The sequence below is a fragment of the Chionomys nivalis genome, chromosome 6, assembly GCF_950005125.1.
Source record: "Chionomys nivalis chromosome 6, mChiNiv1.1, whole genome shotgun sequence".
NCBI classification, from domain to species: Eukaryota; Metazoa; Chordata; class Mammalia; order Rodentia; family Cricetidae; genus Chionomys; species Chionomys nivalis.
This window is the reverse complement of record NC_080091.1, coordinates 14,040,003-14,067,468: the sequence shown is the minus strand read 5'-3', so window position 1 is coordinate 14,067,468 and position 27,466 is coordinate 14,040,003. Positions and strand designations below refer to the sequence as shown.

General features: G+C 40.5%; 1 protein-coding gene across 3 annotated transcripts in view; it reads left to right on the top strand.

The window, feature by feature from the left end:
- Rtn4 (reticulon 4) overlaps positions 1–27,466 on the top strand; it is a 57,161-nt gene that overhangs the window by 18,416 nt on the left and 11,279 nt on the right. For 2 of the 3 annotated variants that reach the window (XM_057771203.1, XM_057771204.1), the window contains one exon: positions 25,810–26,017. In XM_057771203.1, the coding sequence (XP_057627186.1) occupies positions 25,810–26,017 (208 nt within the window). Of the gene's footprint in view, positions 1–13,194; positions 13,417–25,809; positions 26,018–27,466 lie in introns of those variants that run through there. The other variant, XM_057771205.1, reaches the window with a different exon arrangement.

Below are 27,466 nucleotides of genomic sequence, written 5' to 3'. Positions count from 1 at the left end.
CCTCCAGTTCTGGGGCATCTGATGCCTCTTGTGATGCACATGGGCACCAGACACTTGTGATGCACAGGCACACACGCAGGTGAGACGCTTACACAAAAAATTAATAAAAGTCGGACAACTATGATGGTATAATACCTGTAATCCAAACTGAACTCTGGAGGCTAAGGCAGGAGGATTATTGTGAATTTGCCTCAAAAAACAAGAATACAAAAAAAGTTTTGAGTGCTAATTCTATGTACTTCCCTTCTACTCAACACTCACCCTTGATGTTATCTTTTCCATAGTTAACATTGCATCATGGAACCAGAAAAAAGTAGTAAAATTATTTTACATGATGTATTTTTTCTTCAGTGTTACTGATAACATGACAAGCAAGGGATATTAAAACAGTCTTTTCAGATGTGTTTATTTTAGCTTAGAAATTATTTCATATCAAATTTGTGAAGCATGACCATTTTTGTAGCATGCTTTTAGAATTTATTCATTATTTTTCTAGTGAGAGGTATGAGACTAGACATTAAATATAGATATTTTTCAGAAAAGTAATTAATTGAAGCATGCTCTGAATTTTTGAAAAACTCAGATTACCCATTTATATTTCTAACTCAACATTTACCATTTTTTTGCACACTTTTTTTTCTTTTTATTTATTCTTCTCTCATATATTCCATCCCTACCACAGTTTCCCCTCCCTCCTCCCCTGGATTCACCCCTACTCCCTTTCCCTTCTGGAAGGACAGGCGTCCCAGGGATAGCAACCAAATACGGCATACCAAGTTACAGTAAGACTATGCACATCCCTTCATATTAAGGCTGGGTGAGGCAACCTGCTATGAGGCATAGGGTCCCCAAAGAAGGCAAAAGAGTCAGAGACAGCCCTCGCTCCCACTCTTAGGAACCCCACAAGAACACCAAGCTACACAGTGGTAACATATGCAGAGGACCCAGGTCGGACCCACACAGACTCCCTTATTGTTGGTTCAGTCCTCTGGGAGCCCTGGTTAGTTGATTCTGTGGTTTTTGTTTTATTTTGTTTTTGCTTTGTTTTATTTTGTTTTGTTTTTGTGGTATCCGTGATACCTCGCTCCCTACAATTCTTACCTCCCCACCTTTCACAGGATTCCCATAGCTCCTCCTCATGTTTGGCTGTGGGTCTCTGCCTGCATCTGCTTCCAGCAGTTGCTAGGTGGAAACGCTTTGAAGACCATTATGCTAGGCTTTGGTCTCTGAATATCGGAGAATAATATTAGGAGATGAGCTGTGAGTGTGAAATTACATGGGTGAGTCCCAGCAACATTTTTTTCTTAACATTGTTAGCTGTGTTTTCTATTTAAATATATAGCAATTATGTTGTATTTACTGAATATACTTACATATTAGCTAGCACTGGCTAGTGTCAGAATAGTGTGCAAATTCTCTGTTACAAGAGGAAATTCTGAATGTTCAGATAATGAATTGCACATGGAGATTTCCTGTAGCGTTTATCTAATTATCTTTATCAGTAAAAACTTGGGAGTCAGATATCGAGGTAAGAACCTGAACGATCAGAGAAGCAGCAGAGAAGCAACCCACTTCTCTGGGTTCTGCCCTCCTCTTCGAGAGTAAGCCCACGCCTGTGTCTATCTGTCCTCGGTCCTCCAAAACCTCTATGACTCATTTTGGTCAGCTAGTAGCTATCTCTGCCCTCTGATTTAAAGCAAACTTTATTGGCAGTCTAGGGAGCATCAGAATGTGATCAAAATTCCCACAACAGTTCCCTGTTTGAATATGAACGTGAAGGATATGGAGAGTGCCAAGATTCTGGGTTCTTGCCGTGTGTGTATGAGTCAACAGCATGAAAAATGGAGATGGGGACATGAGAAAATAAATTGGGATTGGGAGAAGACAAATTCAATTTGAATATGTTAGTATTGAGGCAAAGACATTTATTGATATCATACCTTTAAAAACTTTGAAACAGCTTGTGTATATTTGCCATAAACTTGGATCTAAAAACTAAAGCCCCAGAGGAACAAGAGGAAACCAAAGGCAAAGATAAATGGTTAACACATAGGAGTTAAGGACTGAGAAGGGTGGACCAGGACCTACGCAGACTAAACTTGATAACAATTTGGGAACAAGAAGAAAAATGTTAGCTCGCAGGGGAATGGAATATGGGGTTGAGGGGATTCTCCTTACCCCTTTAGGATGTCTGGAGTAGTCGATCATAGGTGCTGGGATGGACTCCAGAGTTTAGGTGAAGGAATAGTGCTGTAGTGAGCAGAAAGGAATGTGTGGATGTGTTGTGTGTGTGTGTGTGTGTGTGTGTGTGTGTGTGTGTGTGTGTGTTTTGAATGTGGAGTTTATTGAGATAAACGGGATGGGAAAGAGACACAGAGGGAGGGGGAGAGGCAAAAGCTTGCTTGCCTCTTCAGAAGGGCAGCAGGGAAAGGGGGTGTGTGTGGATGGGTATTGATACTGCTAGGGGTTTGTGTCTGAAGCTGGAGGACTTGTTTGATATTAATGTTAAAGCAGTATGTGGAGTATTTGCTAAGAATGAGCAGAAACACACTTGGCAAAATAACTCTGAAATGTTTTCAACTAGGGATGCAAGGGCAGTGTGTCGAGAGCTTAGTCATTGATGTGTGGTACAGTGACTTACTCAGGGCCTTGTGCGTGCTAGGCTCTGTTGACTTCCAGTGTGCCGAGCAGCCTGGATAGAGAATCGAGAGAAGGTTTTATTTGAGGTGGTTCTGTTTTGCTACATGGGCAGTGGAAGGACGGTGAGCCAGGGGAGTTGAGGGCAATGATAAAGTGGTCCGCAGTCCTTGAAATGATAGGCTGGCATCCACGCTCAAGTGAATAGAAGTTGATAGAGAGGAGTGGATGAAGTGAACTCTAGGTGCAAATTAGGGCTAAGAACCAAAGTGGTAGGAAGAATAAAACTGACTCAGAATGTTACGGGAAAACAGTGAGATGCATGTGTTGGACATTGAGTTTAGGATTTTAAAGCAAAAGCAGTTTGGGTTGATCCTAAGTAGCTTTGATTATAAGTGGTTGAGTATAAGAGGTTTGACCCTGCAGAAAGTTGCTGAGGCCAGAGGTTGAAATGTGTTGCATGTGCATTAGAGTCACTTAGGACAGTGGCAGGACTTGAGATTATGGTAAAGGACAGGTTCTGGGAAGATGGCTCAGTGGATTAATCACTTGATAAAAGCGTGTGACCAGAATTCAGAGCCCCAGAATTCACATAAAAGCTTTCAGGCACAGTGGCCCGCCTGTAATCCCGGCACACTGGAGGCAGTCAGGCTAGCTGGACTGAGTCTGCAAGCTCGAGGGTCAGTGAGAGACCCTGTCTTAGTAAACGGTCTGTGGTCTCTGTGTGATGTACTTAACCAAATGAGGAGTCAGGTGCCCCTCACCCCTGACTCCAGAACAACAAAGCAGCAACAAAAAACTCCAAGAGTCTTTGGTAAAAGGCATTTGGGATAACTGACAGGGAAAATCGGCAGGGGCAGTAAGATAGAGTGTGACCTAGCCAGGCTTCTGAAATGATAGACTAGATCTGGAAGCAGCATTAGTTAGCAGAGAATACTTGACACGCCCCGTCTCCCAATTGTGCTGAGTACAGGAGAGTAAGCAGGTGATTTAGAAGCAGTGCAGGGAAGCCAAGGAAGGGCCAGGCTTTAGTGAAAGAAGGATTAGAAGGGACTCCCGAGCATTACAGTGGCTTAGGGGAACAGTAGTGAAGCACAGAGCAGCGTGGTGTCCTGCGGGTTAAAGGCCAGGAGAAGACGTGTGAGCAGTATTGAAATATCTGTGAAGTCACCTTCTACCTTCATGCTACCTCCCCAAACTTAGATTGCTTTCAATAAACCTTGGGATCTGTAGCTCTGACTTAGAATGAAAAGAAAAAGAGTGCAGGGGAGACGGTGGTGGCGCACGCCTTTAATCTCAGCACTCGGGAGGCAGAGGCAGGAGGATCTCTCTGAGTTCGAGGCCAGCCTGATCTACAGGACAGGCCCCAAAGCTATTGAGAAACCCTCAAAAAAAAGAATAAAGAGTGGCAGTGCCTTTGAAGGCTCGGTAAGGACCCTGAAGAATGGGTTGGGTGCTGACTTTTAAGGAAACAATATCTTTTCTTCAAGAAAGTCAGTCTTTTTTTTTTTTTTTTTTTTTTTTTGTGGAGACAAGGTTTCTCTGTGGAGACCAGGCTGGCATTAAACTCACAAGAGATGTGCTTGTCTCTGCCTCCCCAGAACTGAGATTGAAGGTGTACACCACTACCATCTGATTTACTCAACTCTTTAGCTGGACCTTCTCCCCTGAGTGTTTGTGCAGAGACAGAGTGTGTACCCTGAGGCTGAGGCTGGGAATCCTCTGCAGCCTGCTCTACCTTTAGGCAGGGATTCCCTGTCTCTGCTGCCTCACCCTGTTCTGGTGGGTGGCTCACCACACCCACCTGGCTCTTCCTAACTTCTGAGATCCAAACTCTGGCCTTCAAGCCCATGTGGCAGTGCCTTATCTTCACGGCCATCTCTCCAGCCCCATTTTTAGAAACTAAATTAGATTATTCTAAAAAAAAAAAATCATTTTTAACTGTTAAAATTGTAGATATATAAAGGGTACAATGTGATAATTGTATAAATATGGAATGATCAAGGTAATTAGTATTTCTGTGTCTTTAAACATTAAATTTTTTCAGTAGTTTTTAAACTGTGATGTCCACTCACTAGGGAATAGAATATGATTTACATATAACAAGTGTGTAAGCCTTTAATTCCAGCATTTGGGAGACAGAAGCAGTCATATTTTTGAGGCCAATCTGGTCTACAGAGCAAGTTCCAAGATAGCCAGGGCTACACAGAAAAACTCTGTCTGAAAACAAAACAACCCAAATGTGTATATTCCATAAATATATACATAATAGTGTAAATATAAGTAAATATAGTAAATACATAATAGTGTAAATATAGTTGAATAATATGATTTCTCACAATCTCTAGGTATTGGCTTTTTTTCTATAAAAAGAATGAGAGTTAGATTAGATTTTTCAGTTTGATGATTTCCTTAATTACAGTCAATATATTAAAAGCAGGTACTTATAATTGCTTTGGCATGGTTGTTTGAAGTACTATAGTATGTTTCTTTAAGAGTAGGGAGACAAAAAATCCTTTATTTTTTTTATCTCATGTAACTGATCTGGCATGTGTGCACAAGCATGCACAATCTCAATCTCTCTCTCTCTCTCTCTCTCTCTCTCTCTCTCTCTCTCTCTCTCTCACACACACACACACACACACACACACACGGTTTTGACAGAGTGGCTTACAGGCTATGGTCCAAGTGGACCAACAATGGTTATCTCTTGACAGAGAGTATAGGAATCTGGTAGCTGTTCAGTCTACAAGACTGTAAGTCTCAGCCCTTCTAGATAATTCCTTGAGAGCTGCTGGTCTTGTTGGACCTTCATTAGAAGTAGATAGAGTGTAACACCAGCTAAACTTACTTGAGGGTATGATAGTTTTTCCTGTAATCCAACACCGAGAGATGGGGCAGGAGGATCACAATTTCAAGGTCATTTTGGCTATCATTCCAGTTTGAGATCCCATTTTTTGTCTAGGCTCTTGGCCAGGAAGCCCTACCAGTCTTCTTGTCTCTACCCTTCACAGTTCGGAGGTTAAAAGGCACACACAACCATGTCCAGCTTCTTAGGTGGGTGCTGGGATTTGAACCAAAGTCCTTGTAGTTGATTTGCAACTGCTCCTAACGATTCAACCATCTCTTCAGCCCAGTCTTAGAATGCTTTCTTTATATCACTTAATTAGATTTGTCTTATGTAGCCAAAAGTGACGCATTATGTGAGTAGAGATGGCCTTGTGGTTAGGAGCACTTGCTCTTGCAGACAACTGGGATTTGGTTCCTAACACCCTGTGACGAGTTCTACAGGATTTGACACTCTCTCATGCAAGTAGTGCATATATCTGTACACACAGGCAGAACATTCATACAAACAAAATAATACTTAACAAGAATAACCACCTACTTCTGACTGTTTCCACCTTCCAAACACTGGGATTTCCAGGTACTACCACTTTATGCAGAGTGTTATTCAAACCAAGGTTTCATTCATGCTCAGTAAGCACTAGCAACTGATCTATATTGTACATGATATTTGTGTTAAGTAAGTAATTAAAAATATCTTTTGAGTGTTTTGCCTGTGCGTGGGTGTGTGTCTGGAGTCCAGGAGAGTACTTCTGATCCCTAGAAATGGAGTCACAGAAGGTTGGGAACTGAAACCTGATCCTCTGCAAGAACAGCAAATGCTCTTAATGGCAGAGCCATCTTTCCAGACCCAAGCAAGCTCCATTTCATACAGATGACCACATTCCCACCTTATTCCTTCACTCTTCCCGTCCTCTCTTCCCCTCCATCAGTATCCTTTATTCCTCTAGAAAGTTTGGACATCTGCTTTCATATCCCATGTACATATATAATTGTATATATTTACTCTAGGAATCACAATAAGTCTTTCTGAGGCTGACTTAATTCACCTAACACAATTAACTTCATTACATCCATATTTCTGCAAATAATGTAACTTCATTTTTTACGGTTGAAAAACATGTCATTGTGTGTATGAATCATATTTTCTTTATCCCTTTCTTGGTTGTTAGAAGTTTAGGTGGGTTCCATGGTAGCTAGTGAATGGTGTCGCCTTACACATTGACGTCCAAGTCTCTGCAGTCTGCTGACTCCGAGTCCTCTGGGTAAATGAATACCCAAGAGTGGCACATCTGGATCATGTGCTTACTGTTACTTTTAGGTTTGTTTTTAAGATTTGTTTACTTTTATCATATTTATATGAGTATACCTCCATTTATATATGTGCACTGTGTGCATGTCTGAAGCCTTTGGAGGTCAAAAGAGGGTGCCACATCCCCTTGACCTGGAGATTCAGATGATTGTAAGTCGTTGTGTGGGTGCTGGGAACTGAACCTGGGTCTTCTACAAGATCAAGTGCTTTTAAACACAGAACCCCATCTCTGGCCCATTTCATTTTTAGTTTTTTTGGGGGGGAACTGTCTACTGAATTCCATTATGACTGGCAATGTATTAAGTCTAAAACCTTGCTAACATTTGTTGGTAACTGACTGAAAAATACTTCATTACATGTATCTGTTACTTTCAGTGTGTGCATGTGCGCGCTGGTGCCTGCTGTGGCTTCTGTGTGCAGGTCACAAGACAGCTGTGAGGAATCGGTTCTCTCTTTCCGCCGTGTTGGACCTGGAGGGGTCAAGCTCAGGTGTCAGGCTTGGCAGACTTCGTGTCTTTGCTGGTGGCTGAGCCAGCTCACTAGCCTGTTGTGTTTAATAACTGCTGTTGTGACCTGCGTGAGGTGGGGTCTCCCTTCTAATTTGCATTTCTCTGCCGGCTAGTAAGTTTGAACGTTTTTTTTTGTGTTTTTATTGGGTATTATATCTCATCTCTTGAGAGCTTCCATTAGTTCATTTTTGAGTTCTTTGTTAATGTCAGATACACGTTTTTACTCTCCCCTTCTATAGGCTATCTACTTAACTATACCAAACCTTTTAATTTCTTGAGGTCTTGTTTATCTTTTGTTGGCTTTATTTCTTGAGCAGTTGAAATTTTGTTCAGGAAGTTCATGCCTATGCCTGTTTTAAAGTGCTTTCTCTCCAAGAGTTTGAGTGTTTGGGATGTTAGCTTAAGATCTGTGCTCCATTTGTAGTTGACTTTGGTATAGGTTAGTCCAGTTTCATACTTTTGTATGTGGATATCCAGTTTTCTTAGCCCCATTGTTGAAGAGGCCGCCTTTCCCCAGCAATTAATCAAGTGGCTGTAGTTGTATAGGTTTTTGTCTGGTCCTCTCGGGTGTGCGCTTGCTTTTGTGCCAGGGCCATGTTACTTAGTTCTTGCTCTGTGGTGTGACTTCATCTGAAACGGCAATCTCTCCAGCATTATTTCGTTTAGGTCAGGATTGCTTTGGCTATCTGAGGTCTTTTGGGTTTCCTTTTGAAAGTATTTTGGTGGAGATTACATTAAATCTATAGATGGCTTTTGATAGCATAGTCATTTTTATATTCTGCCTAGTCATGATTGTGGAATATCTTTTTTTCTTTAATTTTTTTCAGATTTAATTTTTGAGTATGAGTGTTTTCTCTGCATGTATGCACTTGTACCGCATGAATGCCTGGTGCCTAGGGAGGTCAGAAGAGGGTTTTGAATTTCTTGGAACTGGAGTTAAAGATGGTTGTGAGCTTCCATGTTCATTCTAGGAACGTCACCGTGGTCTAACAAGTGTTAACCAGTGAGCCATTTCAGTTACATCTTCAATTTAATTCTTTAGTGTCTTAAAGGTTTTCATGGTAGAGGTCTTTAACTTCTATTGCTAGGTTTATTCCAAGGCCTTTTACATTTGAAATGGGTTTCTTTCTCTATGCAGCCTTGGCTGGCTTAGAACCTGAAACTGCCTATGTAGACCAGGCTGGCCTTGAGCTTAGTTCAGCTGGCCTCTGCCTCCCGAGTGCCGTTTCTTTGTTTATATTTTGAGGCAGCTGTAAAGAGGGTTGCTTCTCTGCTTTGTTCAGTATGCACTTTGTTAATATAGACAGACTGCTGGTGTCTTTCTTCATGTTAACTTTAAATCCTAACCTTTTTGTAGAGCGTTTACCAGATTCTGAGTCTTCTTGTCGCCTCACGAGGGTCTCTGATGTATAGAATTGTGACATCTGAAAATGGGATTTTTTAACTTCCTCCTTTCTCATTTGTATTCCTTTTATTAACTTCTTGTATTTTATGCCCAAACTAGGGTTTCATTTATTGGCCATTTGTGCTTTAGTTTTTTTGAATTGTCTGTCCAGCCTTTGCTTATTGTAAAGTTTGCGCGTTCTGTTTATGATTTTATGTCCCCTATGTGCAGGCTGCACGGTCCTGTTACAATGCTGACTCCGTTTTCTGGAGGTTTTTATGCTGCCCCACATTTCAGGGGTCGGCTTGACGGCTCACAAAGGAAAGCTTGTTTCTTTTATTACTTGTCTCGTTTTTACTTTTATTTATAATTGTCTGAATTCTAGCAGAGTTATCTTTCCCATCATATTCTGACTTAGCTTCCTGGTGCCAGGCAGCCGTCCTAGTGAACTGCTGGAAGATAAAGAGGAGCTTTTGCTAGTGCCGGTGGTCAGTTAGGCAATCAGATACAGACTGGGATGTTGGTGCCACCTAGTGTTGGCAATGGAAAACCAGTCCTGTGGAATATTTGATAACTAAATATTGATACTAAATGTGGATGGGTACACAAAGTCTTAGTGAGCCGTAGATAATCTATTTCACACTTGTTAATGATTTAAAAATAAGTTTATAGACAATTTTGACATTTTTGCAGAGTTAAATGTTTGAGTCATGCTATTATAAGCATTTTGAAATGACCTTGAGGATTCCTCAAACCTATTTCCTTAACGTGTTTTCACAGTAAAAGGGTTAATGTTAATGACTTAACTTTTAAAATTGTAAATTTAGAAATACTTTGAGCCTTTATAAGTAACGTGTGTGTTTTCTCATTGAACAACGTCATTTTCAATTTCTCTGGATTTTAATATTCACTTATTGAAATTACTATGTGACGTTGTTAAGAGACTTTGAAAATGCTCTTTTTTATGTTTTAAATGTTGTCATTGGTTACAAGCCTCACAAGCCTTTCTCCATTTCTGGAGTGAGTGGCAGTGTTGAAGTGCTGACTTTTAGTCCATAGAGGGCGCTAGATGACAGGGTGTGGTAGGTATGGTAGAATATCTAGGTTCGTGCCTTTGTGTTCTTGCTCAGAATCCTGAAATTAATTTCATACTAGGAAAAGATTCTGAGTTTCCACAGTTAATAGGAAAAGGAATTATAGCGTTTCCAAACAGTATACAAGCAGTGTCTTAACCACATTTTCAAGCAAATGGCTGTTTTTTTTTCTCTTAATTTCCTTGTGCCTCTAGACATAGTAAAGAAAACAAATAAGCCAAAAGTTGTGCTGACTTTAAAAGTAGAAGGAAGAAGTGGGAAGAGTGGAGCTTGAGAGAGCTGGGTTAGGTGGGCGAGGCGGGCAGCAGTGTGGTCTCCGTGCTCTCTGTTTTGTTTCTCTTTTGAAACAAAAACTAAGAAGCCTTGCTGTAGAGTGTTGGCTGGCCTTGAACTCAGAGAGCCACCTGCCCCCTCCCACCCTCACTCCGGCGGATTACAGGCATGTGCTATGCTGGGCTTTCACGTGTTCTCTTCAGCTTGAAACCTTCCCAGTAGGTACAGGCTTAAGTCGGGCTGGGGAGGCTTGCATATGCTAACTGCTTTGCTTATTTTTTTATGGACACTTTCAGAATTTTTTAAAATTAGGAACTATTTTTCTTGGTTAAATGTATAGTAACAAACTTAGTGTTTTGACTGGGAAGAGAGACATTGAAAATAGGTAATTTTAGAGAAAGTACTCTTCAGAAATGAGTGTGGGTTCCTTGTGGGTCTTTGTTTTTATTATCCAGCATTACACATAAAAGCTTGGGCTCTGACTCCTGGTATTCTGCACTTTTCAGAGGAAACGGTGCTACCTCATTTTGGGTTGTGGTTCATTTGGGGGAGGAAAGGGTTGGTGTGGAAACCCACTAAAGTTGAGGCTTGATATGAAAATATGCCCCATAAATTTTGTATTCATACATTTGCCTTATTGGCTTTCCAGATTAAAGTATTTTGCTTAGCTAACTTAAACAACTTCAGTTTTAAAACCCGGAGAAAGAAGTGGGCAAACATGTCAGTTGGTACCTATGAGCCAGCTAGTTTTCTCTGTACTAAGTATAAATTGTAATAACTGAAATTAAGGAATTGAGTCTCGTTCTGCAAGGTTGAATGCTTACAGAACTTAAAGGCTTCCAATTTGCTTTCTTAAATATAAGTCTACAGTACTAAAAGTACATTTAATATGTGAATGTATTATTGCACATGTTCTCAGCATTTTAAGAATTAGTACTGCAGGGGGCTGGAGAGATGGCTCAGTGGTTAAGAGCATTGCCTGCTCTTCCAAAGGTCCTGAGTTCAATTCCCGGCAACCACATGGTGGCTCACAACCATCTATAATGAGGTCCGGTGCCCTCTTCTGGCCTGCAGACATACTCACAGGCAGAATATTGTATGCATAATAAATAAATAAATATTAAAAAAAAAGAATTAGTACTGCAGATATGTGAGCTTTATAAACGCCAGCTACTTCCCCTGGGAACTACCTAACTCGAAGGTAGTGTCTTCTGATGTTCGTTTTTTGTTGTGTTGCAGCTGTGCTTAGAACCCCAAACCCTGAGCCTGCTATGCACACTTACATTCCTTGTCCTTGTCTGTCAGGTTTGGTTTGGTTTGGTTTTTAGAGACAGGGTTTCTCTGTGTTGTAACAGCCTTGATTGTCCTCTGCCTTCTGAGTGCTGGGATTAAAGGCAAGACACCATCACCAAGTAAGGCAAACCATCCTTCTGAGTTTTAAAGAGCTCGTTTAAAAATACCATCCTGGGAGTATTTTGTATTTGTTGAATTGTTTTGGATGCTTGACTCATGTGAAGAGGTCACACATTGTCATCCTTGATGTGTTCTGGTGACAGCGTTCTTAAATAATTGCATTATGTAAGGAAGGGCTTAGCAAGTAATGTGAAATATTAGTTTTTGAACTGAAAATACTTAAAAAAAATCGCAGATCTCTGGGAGTTCGAGGCCAGCCTGGTCTACAAGAGCTAGTTCCGGGACAGGCACCAAAGCTACAGAGAAACCCTGTCTCGAAAAACCAAAAAAAAAAAAAAATCGTTTAAAATTGCTTTCTTTTATTTCTAATTTAGCAAGAGAGACAGACCATGAACAAATGAATCATTGGCATTCTGTCCACTTAAGGATTTTGCAAGATTTTGCAGTTCACACACTCAGAGCAAGTTTCAGAACAATGCCTCCGTTTCAGTGTAGTTACAGCCCTGAGAGACAGGACCTCTGTATAGATTATATACATTATATTTTGGCATGTCATACATACTTAAACCTATTTTAGCTGATTGAATTGCCACTCTAAGCCAGTTGTGGGACATCAGAAAGACATTCTACACTGGAATGTGAATGCAAGGTTAATAAAATTTGAAAAAAAAATTAGAAATACTGTAGCTGTTTATTGGGTGCTGCAGACCCTCAGACCTGAATTTTCTGTGATCCTTTGCCTGCCGGAGCAGACAACTTGTTTTCCGTGTTTGCAGCTGCTCTGGGCATGAGACCCTCATGAGTTCCTGATGGCAGGGGAGTGGTTTCTGGTGGGCTTGCAGCTGAAAAGTCCCGAGAGCTAGGGCGTGGCCATTAGTCAAGGAGAGCCCTATTTAAGATTCTCTGTCTCTCGTGTGTGTGTGTGTGTGTGTGTGTGTGTGTATGTCTCTGTCTGTCTGTCTCTGTCTGTGTCTGTGTGTCTGTCTGTGTGTGTGTGTATGTGTGTGTTTCAATCTCCAGCCCCTTGCCCGACTCGCGAACCGTCCTGTGGAGCAGGCGTTGTGCTACAGCTGTTTTTATGTTTATTAAATTATGCCATTTTCATAGGGTGACTATTTTTCCCCCAGTCAAGGATCTATTAGTAGTGTCTGCAATGGTAGGTAGGTAGTATTTATTAAAAGACTGAATTGAAGCAGGGGATAATTAAATATATCTGGAAGAGTAGATTTCCAGAATGTAAACAAAGGAAATAGCTAAGATCACTGAAATTGAGATTTCTCCACTGAAGTAACTTATAAACATAACTAAATTGATTTTTCTGATCAGGGCTTCCAGAATGAGTGCTTTAAGCCTCAGCCCAGAAGCAAGGTTCCCAACGTTGACTTGAAGTTACTGACCCACTTCGGTCGGTCCATTTCTTATCTCATGGGTTAACTGTTGAGTTTAGAGTTACAAGTGAAACTGAAAAAAAAAAAAAAAGGCAGCACGCTTGAACTGCCCCCCAAAAGAAAAGTCTGTGTGGGTACAATCGTGGTTCTGTATCCGTCAGGTGTGTTTAGTGGCTGGCTCTGTTGGGAAAGTCTTTCACCTTCTTTTGGCAGCTGCCCCTTCCCCTGCAAAAGGCAGCTCCATTTGGTACGAGCAGCAAATGGCTGGGACACTAAACAGATAGAAGGGAAGCATTAACGTCTGAGCATTAGTAGCCTAGTTACAGATTGTACTGCGTCAGCCTGCTCCACACCCCGAAGACGTCAGGTGACTCCAGTCCTGCTGCAGCTGTACAGCAGGGGAGACTGCAGACTTAGGTTGAGGAAACGAGGATTCCATGTCTCGGGGAGAATTTCGCCGTGCAGAGTTTTTTTCTTGGTATGCATAATTTGTAACTGCTGCTGGAGGGCAGATCGTGACAAGAAATGGACGGTCAGAAGAAGCACTGGAAGGACAAGGGTATGTGTCTTCATCTTTCATTCGTTTTTATGTAACCAGGAAGATCTCCGTGGGTAGGCTTTGCAGTTTAGATGGCCTGCCGATCGAGAGTGAAGGCTGTGAGCATGTAATGCTAAAGATTAAACAAACAGCTGCTTTCTGTGTTCACAGTTGATCGTGGATAGGAAAGGTGTCCTTCTGTTTAGTGGTATTTGATTTAGTCTTTTCAGTCCTGTTGTCGGGTTTCTTTTCTAATCTTGCATGTTGACTTGGTATGAGATTAACATCTCATTTGTTGTTCCCTTCGGTGTGGAAGATGTATGACTGGTATGCCGGTTGGTGTGCCTGAAATCCAGCCGTAGGTTTGTACACAGCAGAATTTCTTCGCAAGAGGCTTTTCTTTGAAATGGAATGTGAACCCTTGGGGATTCTTGAATACTTTTTAGTTTTTATATGTCTTGAAATTATTCAGATGTGTACATAGTTTTAAATGCATATCTAAATTTAAATTTATGCTAACCTTTGTTCTTGTAATAGCCAATCAGTGATCTTGGTCCCCTCCTCCCCCCTGAAAGCTCAGATCCTTTCAAATCTCAGTGGATCACTGTGTAAGAATTTAAGTCTGCAGAGTATTAAAGTGTTGACTACTGAATATTTTAACAGCATTTTATTATGTAGCTTGTCAATTGCTGTTTGAGAGAGAGAGAGAAGGCTGTGTGTCTGAACACTTAAAATAAGTTGTCTTAATTATTAGAACTGTTTTTAAGTGCCTAAAATAAACATTTCAATCAAGGATCGTTTTTTGTTCTGTGTTCCTGGCTACTTTCAAGTTTTATAATTCTTTTAAAATGCTACTTCCTTCTAGAACAAAATTATTAAGATAGGAATATGTTAAAAGCATTTGTATAGCTGAGTAACTACAACGCCCAGCTTTAAAAAAAAACAAAAACTGCTCAGTAAAAAAAATGTGGGGGAAAGGTGAGTTTAACGTTGAATTCACATGAGACTTTGTTAAAGGTCTTTTATTCAACACAAAGAGGGGGAAAACAGCTGTGAACATGTCACATATGAACTTATAAAAGGATTTTTCTTCATCTTAGCTATAAGTATGGAAAGTAAAAACTGAACCAATATGCTAGTTTTTTGATTGAAAATGATACCAGTGATACTACAGTAGGTGAAAAGCCACAGCAGGGCCCGTTTTGCAACTTTCCAGTGTCCGTATGAATGATTTAAATTGTAGACTAAAAGTTTAAGCTTTTACTTGTTAAGGTTAAGGTAGTAATGTAGGAATATAAAGTCAAAAGGCAGTAGAACCCATCTTTTATCGGAGATTTAATTGTTTAAAGGCCTTAAACGTGAACTCAGCCTCACTCTTGAGCTCCTCTGCAGACCCTTGTCTTGTTTGTATGTGAACCTGGCGACTTTCTTAGTGCCTTTTTTAGTGCTTGTTTGAGTCGGTCAGAACACTTAACTATGTTTTTTCTTATCCTGAGGTTCTTAATTAATATTTTAGTGTTTTTTTTTCACTAGCTGCTCATGTTACAGATTATAGAGTAAGATTTAAATTGGAAATCACTGAGATGCAAAAAGCAAATGAGTTTTTAGGAGGGACCTAGTCTCTGAGGATGTCTGGGTAAACTTAAAATACATATTCTTCATGTCTGAACTCTTGTACTCTCAGACTCCCCAAATCTGACAGCAGCAACACATGCTCTGATTGCAGGGTGGTTTTTGGGGGGTAGGGTGGGGTTTTGAGACAGGATTTCTCTGTATCTTTGGCTGTCCTGGAGCTTACTCTGTAGACAAGGCTGGGCTGCAACTCACAGAAATCCACCTGCCCTCTCTCTCCCAAGTGCTGGGATTAAAGGTGTATGCCTTCTTGCCTGGTGTTTTTTGTTTGTTTGTTTGCTTTTTTAAATTTTTTTTTTGATGAATTTTTAAATGTGTTTGCTGTTTGGGTGATTTTGTTTTTTCATATTAGATATTTAATCTTTTAGGGTAAGACCAGCATTATAATTGGTATTATAGTCTTATTTTTCTGTTCATTAGCAGAATGTTTTGATAAATGTACGTAGTATTTGATCATTGAGGTTATATGGAAAACTTAGAGTAAGATAAAGACTTGAGAGTCTCGTTAGTGGGATACAAGGATGATGTAACTGTGGGCAGCAGAGACAGCTCCATACTATAGCTCACGGAAACCTGGGAGTTCTCTTTCAGGTTAAACTTGATCCTTGCCAGTAGGAAGAAGAGTTGGTGCTTCATTAAAAGAAATTTTTTTATAAGCACAAAGATTGAGAGAAAGAGGTGCCCCAGAAGAAAATACATTACCATGACTACAAGTGTGGGCTTCTCAAAGAATTGGAATTAGCAGTAGACATATGCATTTTGGTGGTGCTCAAGGTGCATCTCAAAGGATTGCTAAGAAACTTCTTACAAATGAGATGATCGAATGACTGATAGTTTTTTGGGTATGAGCAAAATCTGGTAAGATAGAATCAGGAGCCACTAGGGTTGCACAAGGGAGTTAGGACATGTCTCCCTCCCCGCCCCCCCTCCCCCCTTTTTTTTTGGAAATGTGACTTCTGATGAGATTCCTAGAAAACTGCAAATGTTAAATGTATTGGAATTCTTGATTCTTAGTTGGTAAAGCTGGAAAGGCTCCTTTCCCTTTCCTGCCTTCCAACCACATTGCTTCATAAATCATGAAAAAGATATAATCAAGACAGTGACTAGAATTTTCTGGACTGTATAGGACAGTAGCTAAATGCTAGATTGGTGCGATCGAAGGTGATAGAAGTTAGAGGATCTGGGTCAGGTTTTCTCAGACTTCTCTGTGGTTCATTAAAAAGATGGCTGTGATCCTAACCTATCAAAGCAAGTCTACAGGGCCTGGCAAGCCGCTGCCGTTCATGTTATAATGGGAAGATTTGGAAAAGCGGCAGTCTGGGATTTCAAGGCTCAGTTCTAGTATATTTTGATTTTGGTCAGCTAAGACACTTCTAAGGTTTTAGTTTATTCTATTGTATAATTTTATGGTTCCAGGTTTGAAGGTCTTTGGTTTTATGACAAGATGTCCTATGGTTTGTAAGGAAATAACGAACTTTTTGATGTTTTAAAGTAGGAGTAATAAGTGATAGCAAGTTCAGAAGGTTAGTTTGTGGTGTTGTATAAGCTGGAGAAGAACCTAAAAGCCTGTTTGGGATGACTGTAGCGATGCCCAGATAAGAGATTATCTGAACCTCATCTGAAATAGAGGTGAAAGGGGAGTAACAGATTTGAGGAAACTTACTGAAGAAATACTTGGCATTTGCCATAGATTGTAAGACTATTGATTGCAGTCAGAATGAATAAAACGACTATGCAAGGCAGATGGATACAAGTTTTATTCTTCTTATTTTTTTAAATGCCAAATTGAATTTCAGACACTTTGAATTTGAAGTGATGGAAATGATAAATAACGAGAAACAAATACAAAGTGAGGACAGACATGCTTTCGAGACCTAGGGCAGGGCGGTCAGTAGCACCTCATTACGGAGCTATGGGGCGTCTGAGAACGTTTAGCTTTAGCTCTCACAGCAGCAGCCGGAGTAGGGCAGTGTGCTTCGCCAGCACGCAAGGCTGGAGGGAAACCATTAAGGATGAAGATGACGTGATAGGCAGCCCTGTCCGGTTTTTAGGAGAAGGCGGAACCTCGCTCATTCTTACGTTTGTGGGTTGTGGAATTTAACTGCTGTAGATGACCTCTGTGAGTGGTTTCAGTTGTATGAAAGTTCAGTTTGGTTATACTTGAAGACAGATGGCTTTGGAACCCCGTCTCTTGTGGACGCTGTGGAGCTCCCTGGTCTTGCTTGTCATTTCCAGTGTCTGGGAAAGCTTCAGTGGTGAGGATGGATAGGTAGGTGTACTTGTGGCCAGGGGAGGAGAGAGGACCTGCCTGGTGCTTGAGGTGCTGGCCTGTCTCCTGAGCATGGGCATGAGACAGGCTGAGAAAGGAGCTCGTAATTAAACAATTTTAAGACCTGCTGATATTAGGGAGGTACCTGGTTTTAATTCTGAACTTAGCTGAAACCCAGTGAAATTTAGGTCTTAACTTTTTCTTCTAGAGTTTTGTGGTGGTGGTTTAGTAGCAGGATTGTGTGTTGTAGACAATTTAGAGCGTGGCTTTGGGTTTAGTAATGTAGTATAGAGGTTACATCGTACATACTGTGTTAATAGTCTTGAGCAGTTCAGTCGGCATGGCCTCCTTTAAAATAGCTCGTCACTTTACTATGCTGATGGCTAAATAATCCTTTTCCTGTTTGTAACTATAAGCAACTATAAGTTGATAAGCGAATTAAATTCTGTTCTTATTCATGGTTACTAAGTTGATGGGTATTTGTACTGTAGATGCATGTTTGCAGCATTGCGTTTCAGAAAGATTGTATGAATTATTGCTTTGAGCAGTGAGCCATGTAGTATATGCATTTCTGATGGTTTTAGCCACAGTATAGGTATTTTGTCAGTTTTAAATAAATTAACAGAATTTATAGGTTTGCATTTTTATAAAAGTAAATATACATGTTTTCAGTGGTTATAGAAAAATAGAAAATAGAATCTTCAAAGGATATATACTGGGACCAGTGGTGGAAATTTATTCTCTTCCTTCCCTTATTTACCCAGATCTGAGTATTCCTAGGACTGCTAACTGGTCGTCTAAGTTCTGTATGATGGCTGAATTAAAATGAATCTTCTGGAAGAACAGTGCTGCTGAAAGGGTTTTCTACTCTTCTCAAGTTAACTAGTACTGACTGTTCTGGACTAACTGCCATGGTGCCCACAGCAGCCACCCAAGGCCTTGTCCCCAGAGTGCCTGCTGTGTGTTTGCTCACATTGTGCTCGTAGGCTTTGTCTTCCTGTTTTTATTTTGACTATGTAGTATTTAGACCCATTCTTCCCACATAGACATGATTTCAGCTCTTTAAACTTATTTTTGATTGTGATTTGTATCTTCTATTATGATTATAAGTGGGCTCTTTTTCTGTAAATTCCTAGAGAGCAAAGACAGTGGTTTTCTCACTGGACCACAGTGGCACTGAACAACTTTTGTATAAAATGACAAAGCTTTAACAGTTTACCACCTTTTTTTAAAATTGGGGATTTAGGATTCCCCTTTTCCTTTTCTTAAAGGAGTGACGAAACAACGAATAAATTAAATTTTAGGGCCAGAGAGATGACTCGGCAGTTATGAGAACCGGCTTTGCTTCTGAAGGACTCGGGTTTGATTCCCAGCACTCACACGGCAGTTCACCCATCTGTAACTCCAGTTCCAGGGATCCGACATCCTCTCTGCCCTCCATGGGTACCAGGGCCACACATGGTGCACAGACAAAAATACAGGCAAAATACTCATACATGCAAAGGTAAATGCTTTTGCAAAAGAATTTTGTGTAATACTCGCAGATAAGTTTTTGGTTTTTCGAGACAAGGTTTCTCTCTGCATGTGCTACCACTGCCCGAGGAGTCTTGTCACTTCCATATTCTAACCACTTAGTTTTGTAGATGAGGAAGCCAAGAAAACTAAAGATACTAAATTACCTCAAAGCTGTATCATGAGGCCTTTATTTTGTAGTTTGTATGTGAACAACCAAAGAGTGATGGGGGAGGGGCTAATGACCTGTGTTTAGATAGTCTTAGGCAGCTTTTTTGTACATGGTATATCATTTACCATTTATTTTTACGTGGTCCTCACTCTTTAGTAAAAGAGCCGTAGTCTATTATGCCAACTGTGGAAAAAGAAGGTGTGGTTACTAGGTTAGTATTCTTAAAAAGATTAAGTCTACTTAGACCTCCACCAGGCCTGGGATATAATTTCTCTTAAGGATTGGATTACATACTTGAATATGGGAAGAACACTTAAGCAGTGAATAGAATTCTCTTATTCTTGTGATTTTTTTTTTTTAACTTAATCTCATTGCTAGAATTTGGGCTTAAGGGAGTTGAATTTAATGTAGCCAGCGTTTTGAATTCTTGGAACTATGTTTGAGACCAAATTACCGTTCTCTGCTTCATCAAAGCCACGTTACTCATATAAGATACTGGGTACATATTAATCTGTTTACTGACTTTCATATTTACTTTGCATGTGTGATGTGTGATAGGCACGAAAAGACTATTGTGCTGGCTTTTCTCAGTTACCGCCACCATCTTAACTTATACAAACCGACTCACAGATGAAAAGCCGTGACGTGTTAACACTGACCTCGCACATCTGTAGATTAGAGTTGAGCATTGAGAGGGCTTTGGGGATGTCTCCTTTCAGACTACAGACTTTACAAAATTGTGATTTTTTTTTTTTAAGAATGTAAGCAGTCAAAGCTACTGCATGTACTCTTTTTCTATGTATGCAATTTTTTTATAACTAAAAATTATCAAATTTTGGACAAGTAAGGAGAATTTGGGTAGGAGTAGATAGATACTACATATTAAAGAAAATATATTTAGCTTTAACTTGAAATGGTAGTAAATCTATGGATGTTCATTGGATGGCGTAGAAAAACTAGAAATGAGAAGTTAGGGTATTTTCTACTGGTTTTGTGTGGGTACCCTCACACACAGTTAAAATATTACTTATTTTGTGTGTGTAAGTATGTGGGCTTCTCATGCAACAAAGTGTGGGAGATCAGAGGACAACTTCCTTGAGTTTAGTGCTCCCCCATTTGGCTCATGCCAGGGGCCTTTACCACTGAGTCATCTTCCCGGCCCTTTTTGAATTGAAAGGTGAACAAAGTAAATAAGTCAATCAATGGTTTTAATTATTAGTGAGCCGAGTGTGGTGATTTGGAGGTCACCGTTCCCTTCCTTCCTTCCTTCCTTCCTTCCTTCCTTCCTTCCTTCCTTCCTTCCTTCCTTCCTTCCTTCCTTCCTTCCTTCCCTCCCTCCCTCCCTCCCTCCCTCCCTCCCTCCCTCCCTCCCTCCCTCCCTCCCTCCCTCCCTCCCTCCCTCTCTCCTTCAAGACATTTTTAAAATAGGGCTTTAAAATAGAAACCTGACTTGAATGTGGACTTGGTTTAAGGCGGATGGAGCAGGGTGACTTCTGCATGCACGGCAGCTGGCCCAGCACTATTTTTAGTGTGACAGATGATGGCCTGTAGTCACCGGATGCACGTAGCCCTTCTTACTCCGCACGGAGCCAGGGGAAGAAAAATTGAGTTCCTTTAAATTTAAATTTTAGTTCAAGTGCACTATACCAAAATAATCAAAAGTTTCCAATTTTTCTAAATTACAGCTGTTTATAAGTTGATTGACTTATGTTTTCCACAGTTGTAAGGGGAAATTGCTGTTCAGTTCATCTTGAATCTTTAAAAGGGGTGTTCACATTTTATGTGAGAGTTAAAAGGTTCCTGGTAAAAACAAGTCCTTTATCTGATACTTAAGTTTTGTGCAAACTTTATGCATGTGAGTGTATTGCCTGATGGATGTCTATGTACCACACATGTCCCTGGTGCCCTAGAGGCCAGGAGAGGAGTTGGCCCCTGGAACCTGAGTGCGAACTGCAGTGAGCCATGGTGTGGCGCAGGAAGCACACCTGGGCTCTGCTCTCCAGCATGCCCTGAATCAGATGTTTAGTTTGCGTTTCTCCCATTCTCTGGACTGTTTTCATTATGTCCTTTGAAACATAAAAGCTTTTATTATTAAGAGGTTTCATTTGTTAACTTTTCTTTTGTTTATGTTTTTTATGTCATACCTTAAGAAATACTGCCTAATACAAAATCTTGAAGATTTACACCTATTTTTTCTTTTAAAAGACTTGTTATTTTTAAAAGCTTCCCCCTCCCCATACTTGTGTGTGTGTGTGTGTATGTGTGTGTAGGAGTGTGTGTGTGTATATGTGTGTGTATACATGTACATGTCACAGTGCGTGTGGAGAGGTTCTTGCCTTCTGCCATGTGGGTCCAGGAGATAAAAACTTTCATCAAGTTTGGTGTAGGTGCCTTTACCTATAGAGCTATCTTTCCACCCCACAAATTAACATTTTAATGTGATATAAAGTAGGGAAATCTAGTGGCATTTTTCTGTAGTTGGACACCCAGTTGACCCAGTAGCTTAGTCACCTGGCCACAAATACAGGAGTTGATTTATGAATTTTATTTCACTTATGTTCTTGTGTAACTGCTTACATGACTGACTGTAGGGTCTAGATGATGGGTTTTTTTTTTTTTTCCTTCCTTGAGACAGTCTTAGCTGCATAGCTCCAACCTGCTTCTAGTTGACCTTCCTCTCATTAAAAAGCTTTGTAGGGAATTTTGTAGTGGAGAAATATGAGCCATATAAACTGAATTTTTGTTTTCTAAGATTGTTCTGGCTCTGCCTATCTCTGCATTCCTGGCAGTAGGATTACCAGTGCATGCCCCCGTGCCTGCCTTCTGTGTATGCAGGGACTGGACTGGGCTCTGCGCTTACCAGCAATCAGTACCCGCTGGGAAGATACCACTCATGTCACTGGATTTTGTTTTCAAGTAGAATAGGGATCAAGGGAGTATTTTGTGATTGTGACAATTTCAAATAGCACAGAAATGTGTAAAGAAGCAGCTAAGACTTATCTATAATCCCAATAGGAAAAAAGTAAAAATACTACTTAGTGGTTTTTTTTTTTCCAGACGTTATGGTTAGGTATGTTTTTGTTTGGTGTGTTTGTTTTGAGACAGGGTCTTGCTGTATGTCGCCCAAACTGGTCTCGAATCTACTGTGTAGTTCAGGCTGACCTTGTCCTCAGGATCCCTTTAATACTCTGTTTCAAATGCCATTGTAGGTATCTCACTTCTTTAAAGACCAGTGTCTCATGAGAGGTACACTAGTTTAATCAAATTCATACTGCTTTTTAAGGGCCCTTTCAGAAACCCAATGGACCAGGGAGGTGGCTCAGTGAGTGTTGGGTGCTGGCGTCCTGAATTCCGTCATGAACCCATGTGGTAGAAAGAGCCACTGCTGTACGCCATCCCCTGACTTCCACACACGTGCTGTGGTGTGTACATGCTCAGTTCATTCACAAGCACACAGAAGGTGAATGCTTAAAACCCTAACCATAGTTTTCTGCTCGGAGAAGTACTTGTCAAATGTATTACAATAAGCTTTCGTGCCGTGAGGAGGGGGAGGAGCAAGACAGTAAGCAGCACCCTCCATGGCCTCCATCAGCTCCTGCCTCCAGGGTCCTGCCCTGTGTGAGTTCTTGTCCCTCCTTCCCAATTTGCTTTGGTTGGTCATGGTGTTTCACCATAGCAGTAGGCACCCTAACTAGGACAGTGTTCCTTCTCTTTTTCATTTCCTGTATGTGTTCTTGGCCTTTGTGACTCACTTTGCATGCAGTGATCCTTTGCCCATGACCTGCCCTTTGATCAAGTGTGCAGATGTGCAACATTTGAAGAACTTGAATATGTTGACCTTTCAGTTTGGCACCATGCAGAGCACCTTAATAATAGAAAGTCTCATTATATCCGAGACCTGCCACTTCTAAAATGTAAAAAACTTTTTAGATGTTTTTTGTTCCTATAATTAAAATTACATAGTTTATAATTGCTTGAAACATAATAAGGTTATATACTTAATTATTCTATAAAGTTTGGCACATAATAAAGTGTTTCTGGGAAGGTTCAGTTTAAACCATTTAAGCCTTCTACCCACTGAAATCTAAATCTTAGAAAAAGAGTGGGTATTTTAAAGTTGATCTTACCAAATCATTAAGCCTCTTTGAATATTCTCTGCTTGTTACACACATGTCCAGTATTAACAGTCATTGTAGATCTTAATCATGAAGCATAGTGACCGCACCAGCATTTATTTGACCATCTCACCATTAATACTAAAGATTAATAAATAAATGCCTTTGAGCACTTTGAAAACCTTTTTTACAAAAGAGAATTTTTATACGAGTGTAAAAATGATTTGATATTAAATGATATCTACTGATAGTTCTATTCTCTGTTGGCATTATCTTTAAAAGTATTATTGTGTATATATGTATTTGGGCATGTGTGCGTGGAGATCAGAGGTCAACTTTGAAGTGTGCTCTTCTCCATTTTTACTTGGGTTCTGGGGAATTGTCAGCAAGCATCTAAGTGTGGCATTGTAGTTCAGGTTCATGACGAAATCAAAACGTTGAACATTTCTTTTTCCTCTTTATGCCTTTACAACTTAAATACCTGGGTAATAAAGGTGGTGATTTCATGGGTACTAATGACCCAACAAGTCCTGAGTTTACTAATTTATTATGCTTAGTCCTGTAGAAAGTGTTTTATACCAATCCTCTTATTGATGGAAAATCATGATTCATTTTCATTTAATGAATCACATCTCAGCGAGACAATTCTATTTTTATATACAGTTTAATGGTGAAGCTCTAAGCATAGAAGGGCTTAGTGACTTGCCTGGGGTTACATCGCTAGTAATTTAGCACTGCTGTTGGAGTCTAGGTCACCCAGCTCCAGAGCCTTGAGCCTGGTCTTATATAAGACGCTGTTATAGGACACAGGGCAGCCCCACAGGAATTGTGCTGCCACCGCTGCTTGTGTAACGTTACTACCTTCCTTGCACTCCTGTGGGGGGAGGCTGACATTATTAGAGCTTGTGGAAGATGGGAAGTCCTGCACTTTAAGTTTCCCGGCTTCTTAATGACAACCAGATTCCTCTCTGTTTCAGAGTGTTTTTAAGTTTCTCTCAGCTTCGGTGTCCCAGTCTTGAGTTCTGTTACAATGTAATATTTACTTTAAAACATTGTTGCGTTGTCTTGTAAGTCAGGGTAGTCCTAGGAAAGATAAACGTTAGCATTTCAGAATCAAAAAGAGCCTTAAAAGTGCATTTCTCCTTTTCAGGCTTCCTGTTGGTTTCTCTAGGTCGTCTTTCTGTTTTTGAGTTATGGTCTTGTTACGCATACGTGGCTGGCCTGTCACTTGCCTCAAACTTGAGCAGCCGTGCCTCTGCCTCCCAGGTTATAGAACTGCCCCGTCATGCCTAGCCCAGATGGAGTTTCAGTGTTTGCTCAGTGCCAGAAAGCCATTGACATTACTCTGATCTCTTTATTGACTGACATAATTCATTGTGTCACTTTGACCACATAGATTGGACTTCAAAGTCTGATGAGTCCTCATATGAATTGGTAGGAACAAGTTGCGTACATCAGAACTGACATAGGTATTATAGGTAGAAGACTTAAAGACATAGGAAATAAGAAACAAAAGGGGCTGTGGATATCTATGGAATGGAGATGAGCCCCGGACTGCACGTGCTAGGCATGCACTCTACTGCGCAGCTGTGCTCAGGGGATCCAGGCCTTTGTAAGAGCACTTACTGTTTTATAGCTCACGTTCAGATTCTCCCCTACAGAAGGACCTCTGATAAACAGAAGCCTTGCATATTTAGGAGTCCTGGGGATCCAAACCAAAGCAGCCCCTTACAGTATGACTTTTAAAAATTATTGCCTCCTTTATCTTAAAATTAGCTAGAATTAAAAAATTCTACTTGTGTATATACATATTTGTTTTACTATGTAAATTGTGTGGAGTGTTTTGTTTTGCGCTTCTCAGTTCACCATCTTGTAGCCTGTCAAAGAGCCCTTTGGTACACTTGAGTTCTCCTTGGGTTGAGTAGAAGCTGCTCTTGAGACTTCAAGCCTGTGGGTATTGCAGTAGCCAAAAGCTGACGTGCTAAGTTGGCTCTGTGTGACTCCATACCAGATGTTATGTAATACTGTAGTATGTAGAATTGTTTTTTGGTTTTTTCGAGACAGGGTTTCTCTGTGGTTTTGGAGCCTATCCTGGAACTAGCTCTTGTAGACCAGGCTGGTCTCGAACTCACAGAGATCTGCCTGCCTCTGCCTCCCAAGTGCTGGGATTAAAGGCGTGCGCCACCACCGCCCTTGTTTTGTTTTTGACCTCTACAATTTTTATGACATTTTCTTCTCTTGAAGGAAATGAGTTTTTGAGATGTCTGAATGTGGTTTCTGCTCTGCCTTTTACTGTAGGTAACTGATGTTAGTGCCAGGCTGAGATACCATTGTAGGAGTTTCAAAGAGATTTCCAAAAGTCGACCTGTAAAGTTCAGATTTTCAGCTGTTAAAGTTTCAATTTTTCAACATGTTTTTAAAATTTGATTCTCTATCTAACATAATTTCAATAGCCCTTTTAGTATTGTTTTCCTTGTAATTTAAATATCATGGATAGTATGAACAAGAAATGCCTCAAAATGATGTCAGGTGACCTCTGGCCAGGCCAGAAGGATTTGGTCATGTAGGTGGGAGGCTGGCATGAAAGAAGGTGTGGTGAAAAGTACGAATGTAGCATTATCCTGACAGGCTGTGTTCTCTATGTGGAGCAAATGTGAATGTACTAGATCAAATGGTTAATAGTATTCTAATCTCAGACTTCTTTGACTTTGTAGTTGTTGACCTCCTCTACTGGAGAGACATTAAGAAGACTGGAGTGGTGTTTGGTGCCAGCTTATTCCTGCTGCTGTCCCTGACGGTGTTCAGCATTGTGAGTGTGACGGCCTACATCGCCTTGGCCCTGCTCTCTGTGACTATCAGCTTTAGGATATATAAGGGTGTGATCCAAGCTATCCAGAAATCAGATGAAGGCCACCCATTCAGGTGAGATGTCTTAAAAAATGACAACAGTGTGAACAAGAAACAGTGTGAACAAGATTGGTAGACTTCAGTCTCCTGTCTATAGGGTTCTAGGCGTCTCCTTTCTCTGCTGCTTAGAGATAATTATAGAAGAAGCTCTGTGAAGAGCATCTGCCTTTGAGATTTCTTATGGTAGAAAAGACTGGGCTCCTCATGAATATTTGTTAGTAGATACTGGTTACCATAGTGGATTTTAGGACAGGTGAAGTTCTGTTGTCTTTACTGTTTACATTTTTGTGCTCCCTTGGTCCCCTAAACACTGTCTGATACTACACACCCTTTTACATTACCCTCAACAGTGTATGTTTCTGCCTACACTTTGCTCACCTTCTTAGGGCATTACATGGTTTTTAGTAATTTCAAATTGTAGCTTCAGAATGACAGTCATATGCCACAAACCATTAACAAGTGGGATTTTAAAGTAGTTTTAATGAAATGTATGAAAGTGTCATAAAGACATAACTTCTAAATTATCTGCAATATTAGTTTTATATATCATTTAAAGACTTTTAAAAAAGACTATAGTTTCTTTTTTCTTTGGTCTTTTTCCTTCAACATAACTTCCTCATATAGGCATTTTGTAGTCTTACAAATTCAGTCGACATGGCTTGTTGCACTTTTCTGGTTGCCCAGTCGCACCGGTGCAGGTGAATTCGTCAGTGGAGGGAGCCGTGGTGAGCAGTGTAGTACCCTCACTAAATGCCTGCAGTGGCACTGTGCAGGGCGCTCTCTGCAGCAGAGCCAGCAGCAGTTTACAACAGAGTTCTAAAGTTTCCTTAGCCATGCCTAAGAATTATATTGACAGGGTTGAGAGGTGGCTTTGCGCTTAAGACTGCTTGATGTGAAAACAGTTGGGCCCGAGTTCTGGCCCCTCCCACCTGCATAAAAACTGGCCCCTGCTGTGGATACTTGTAACCCAAGTGCTGAGGGTCAGAAACAATCAAACGTACTGACCAGCCTAGGCAAATAGTGAGCTCCAGGTTTGAGGAAGACACCAGACACCTCCTGACTGCCATATGTACCCACATACACATGTGCACATGTACCACACACACTTATATAAAATTATGTAAATAATTTACTGCTTGCTTAAGAATTGATGGAAAACTTTGAATGTTTTAACTTGATATTATTAACAGTGGTATACCAATGTCTTATACTGTTGGACTAGGACTAATAAAGAATTATTCTTGATTCCAAATGGTCTCTGTATAAGGAGGAAAAATATGATGTCTGCATTCAGAGCTGGATATGGTTGATAATAGTAGAAGAAAGCAATGCTTTGAGGTTTAAAAGAGTGGTTGATTATATTGGGGTTGTAGAGACTCCTCTCTGATAAGGTTAGGTAGGATTATATTGGGGTCGTAGAGACTCCTCTCTGATAAGGTTAGGTAGGATCCCAGGTGAGGATAG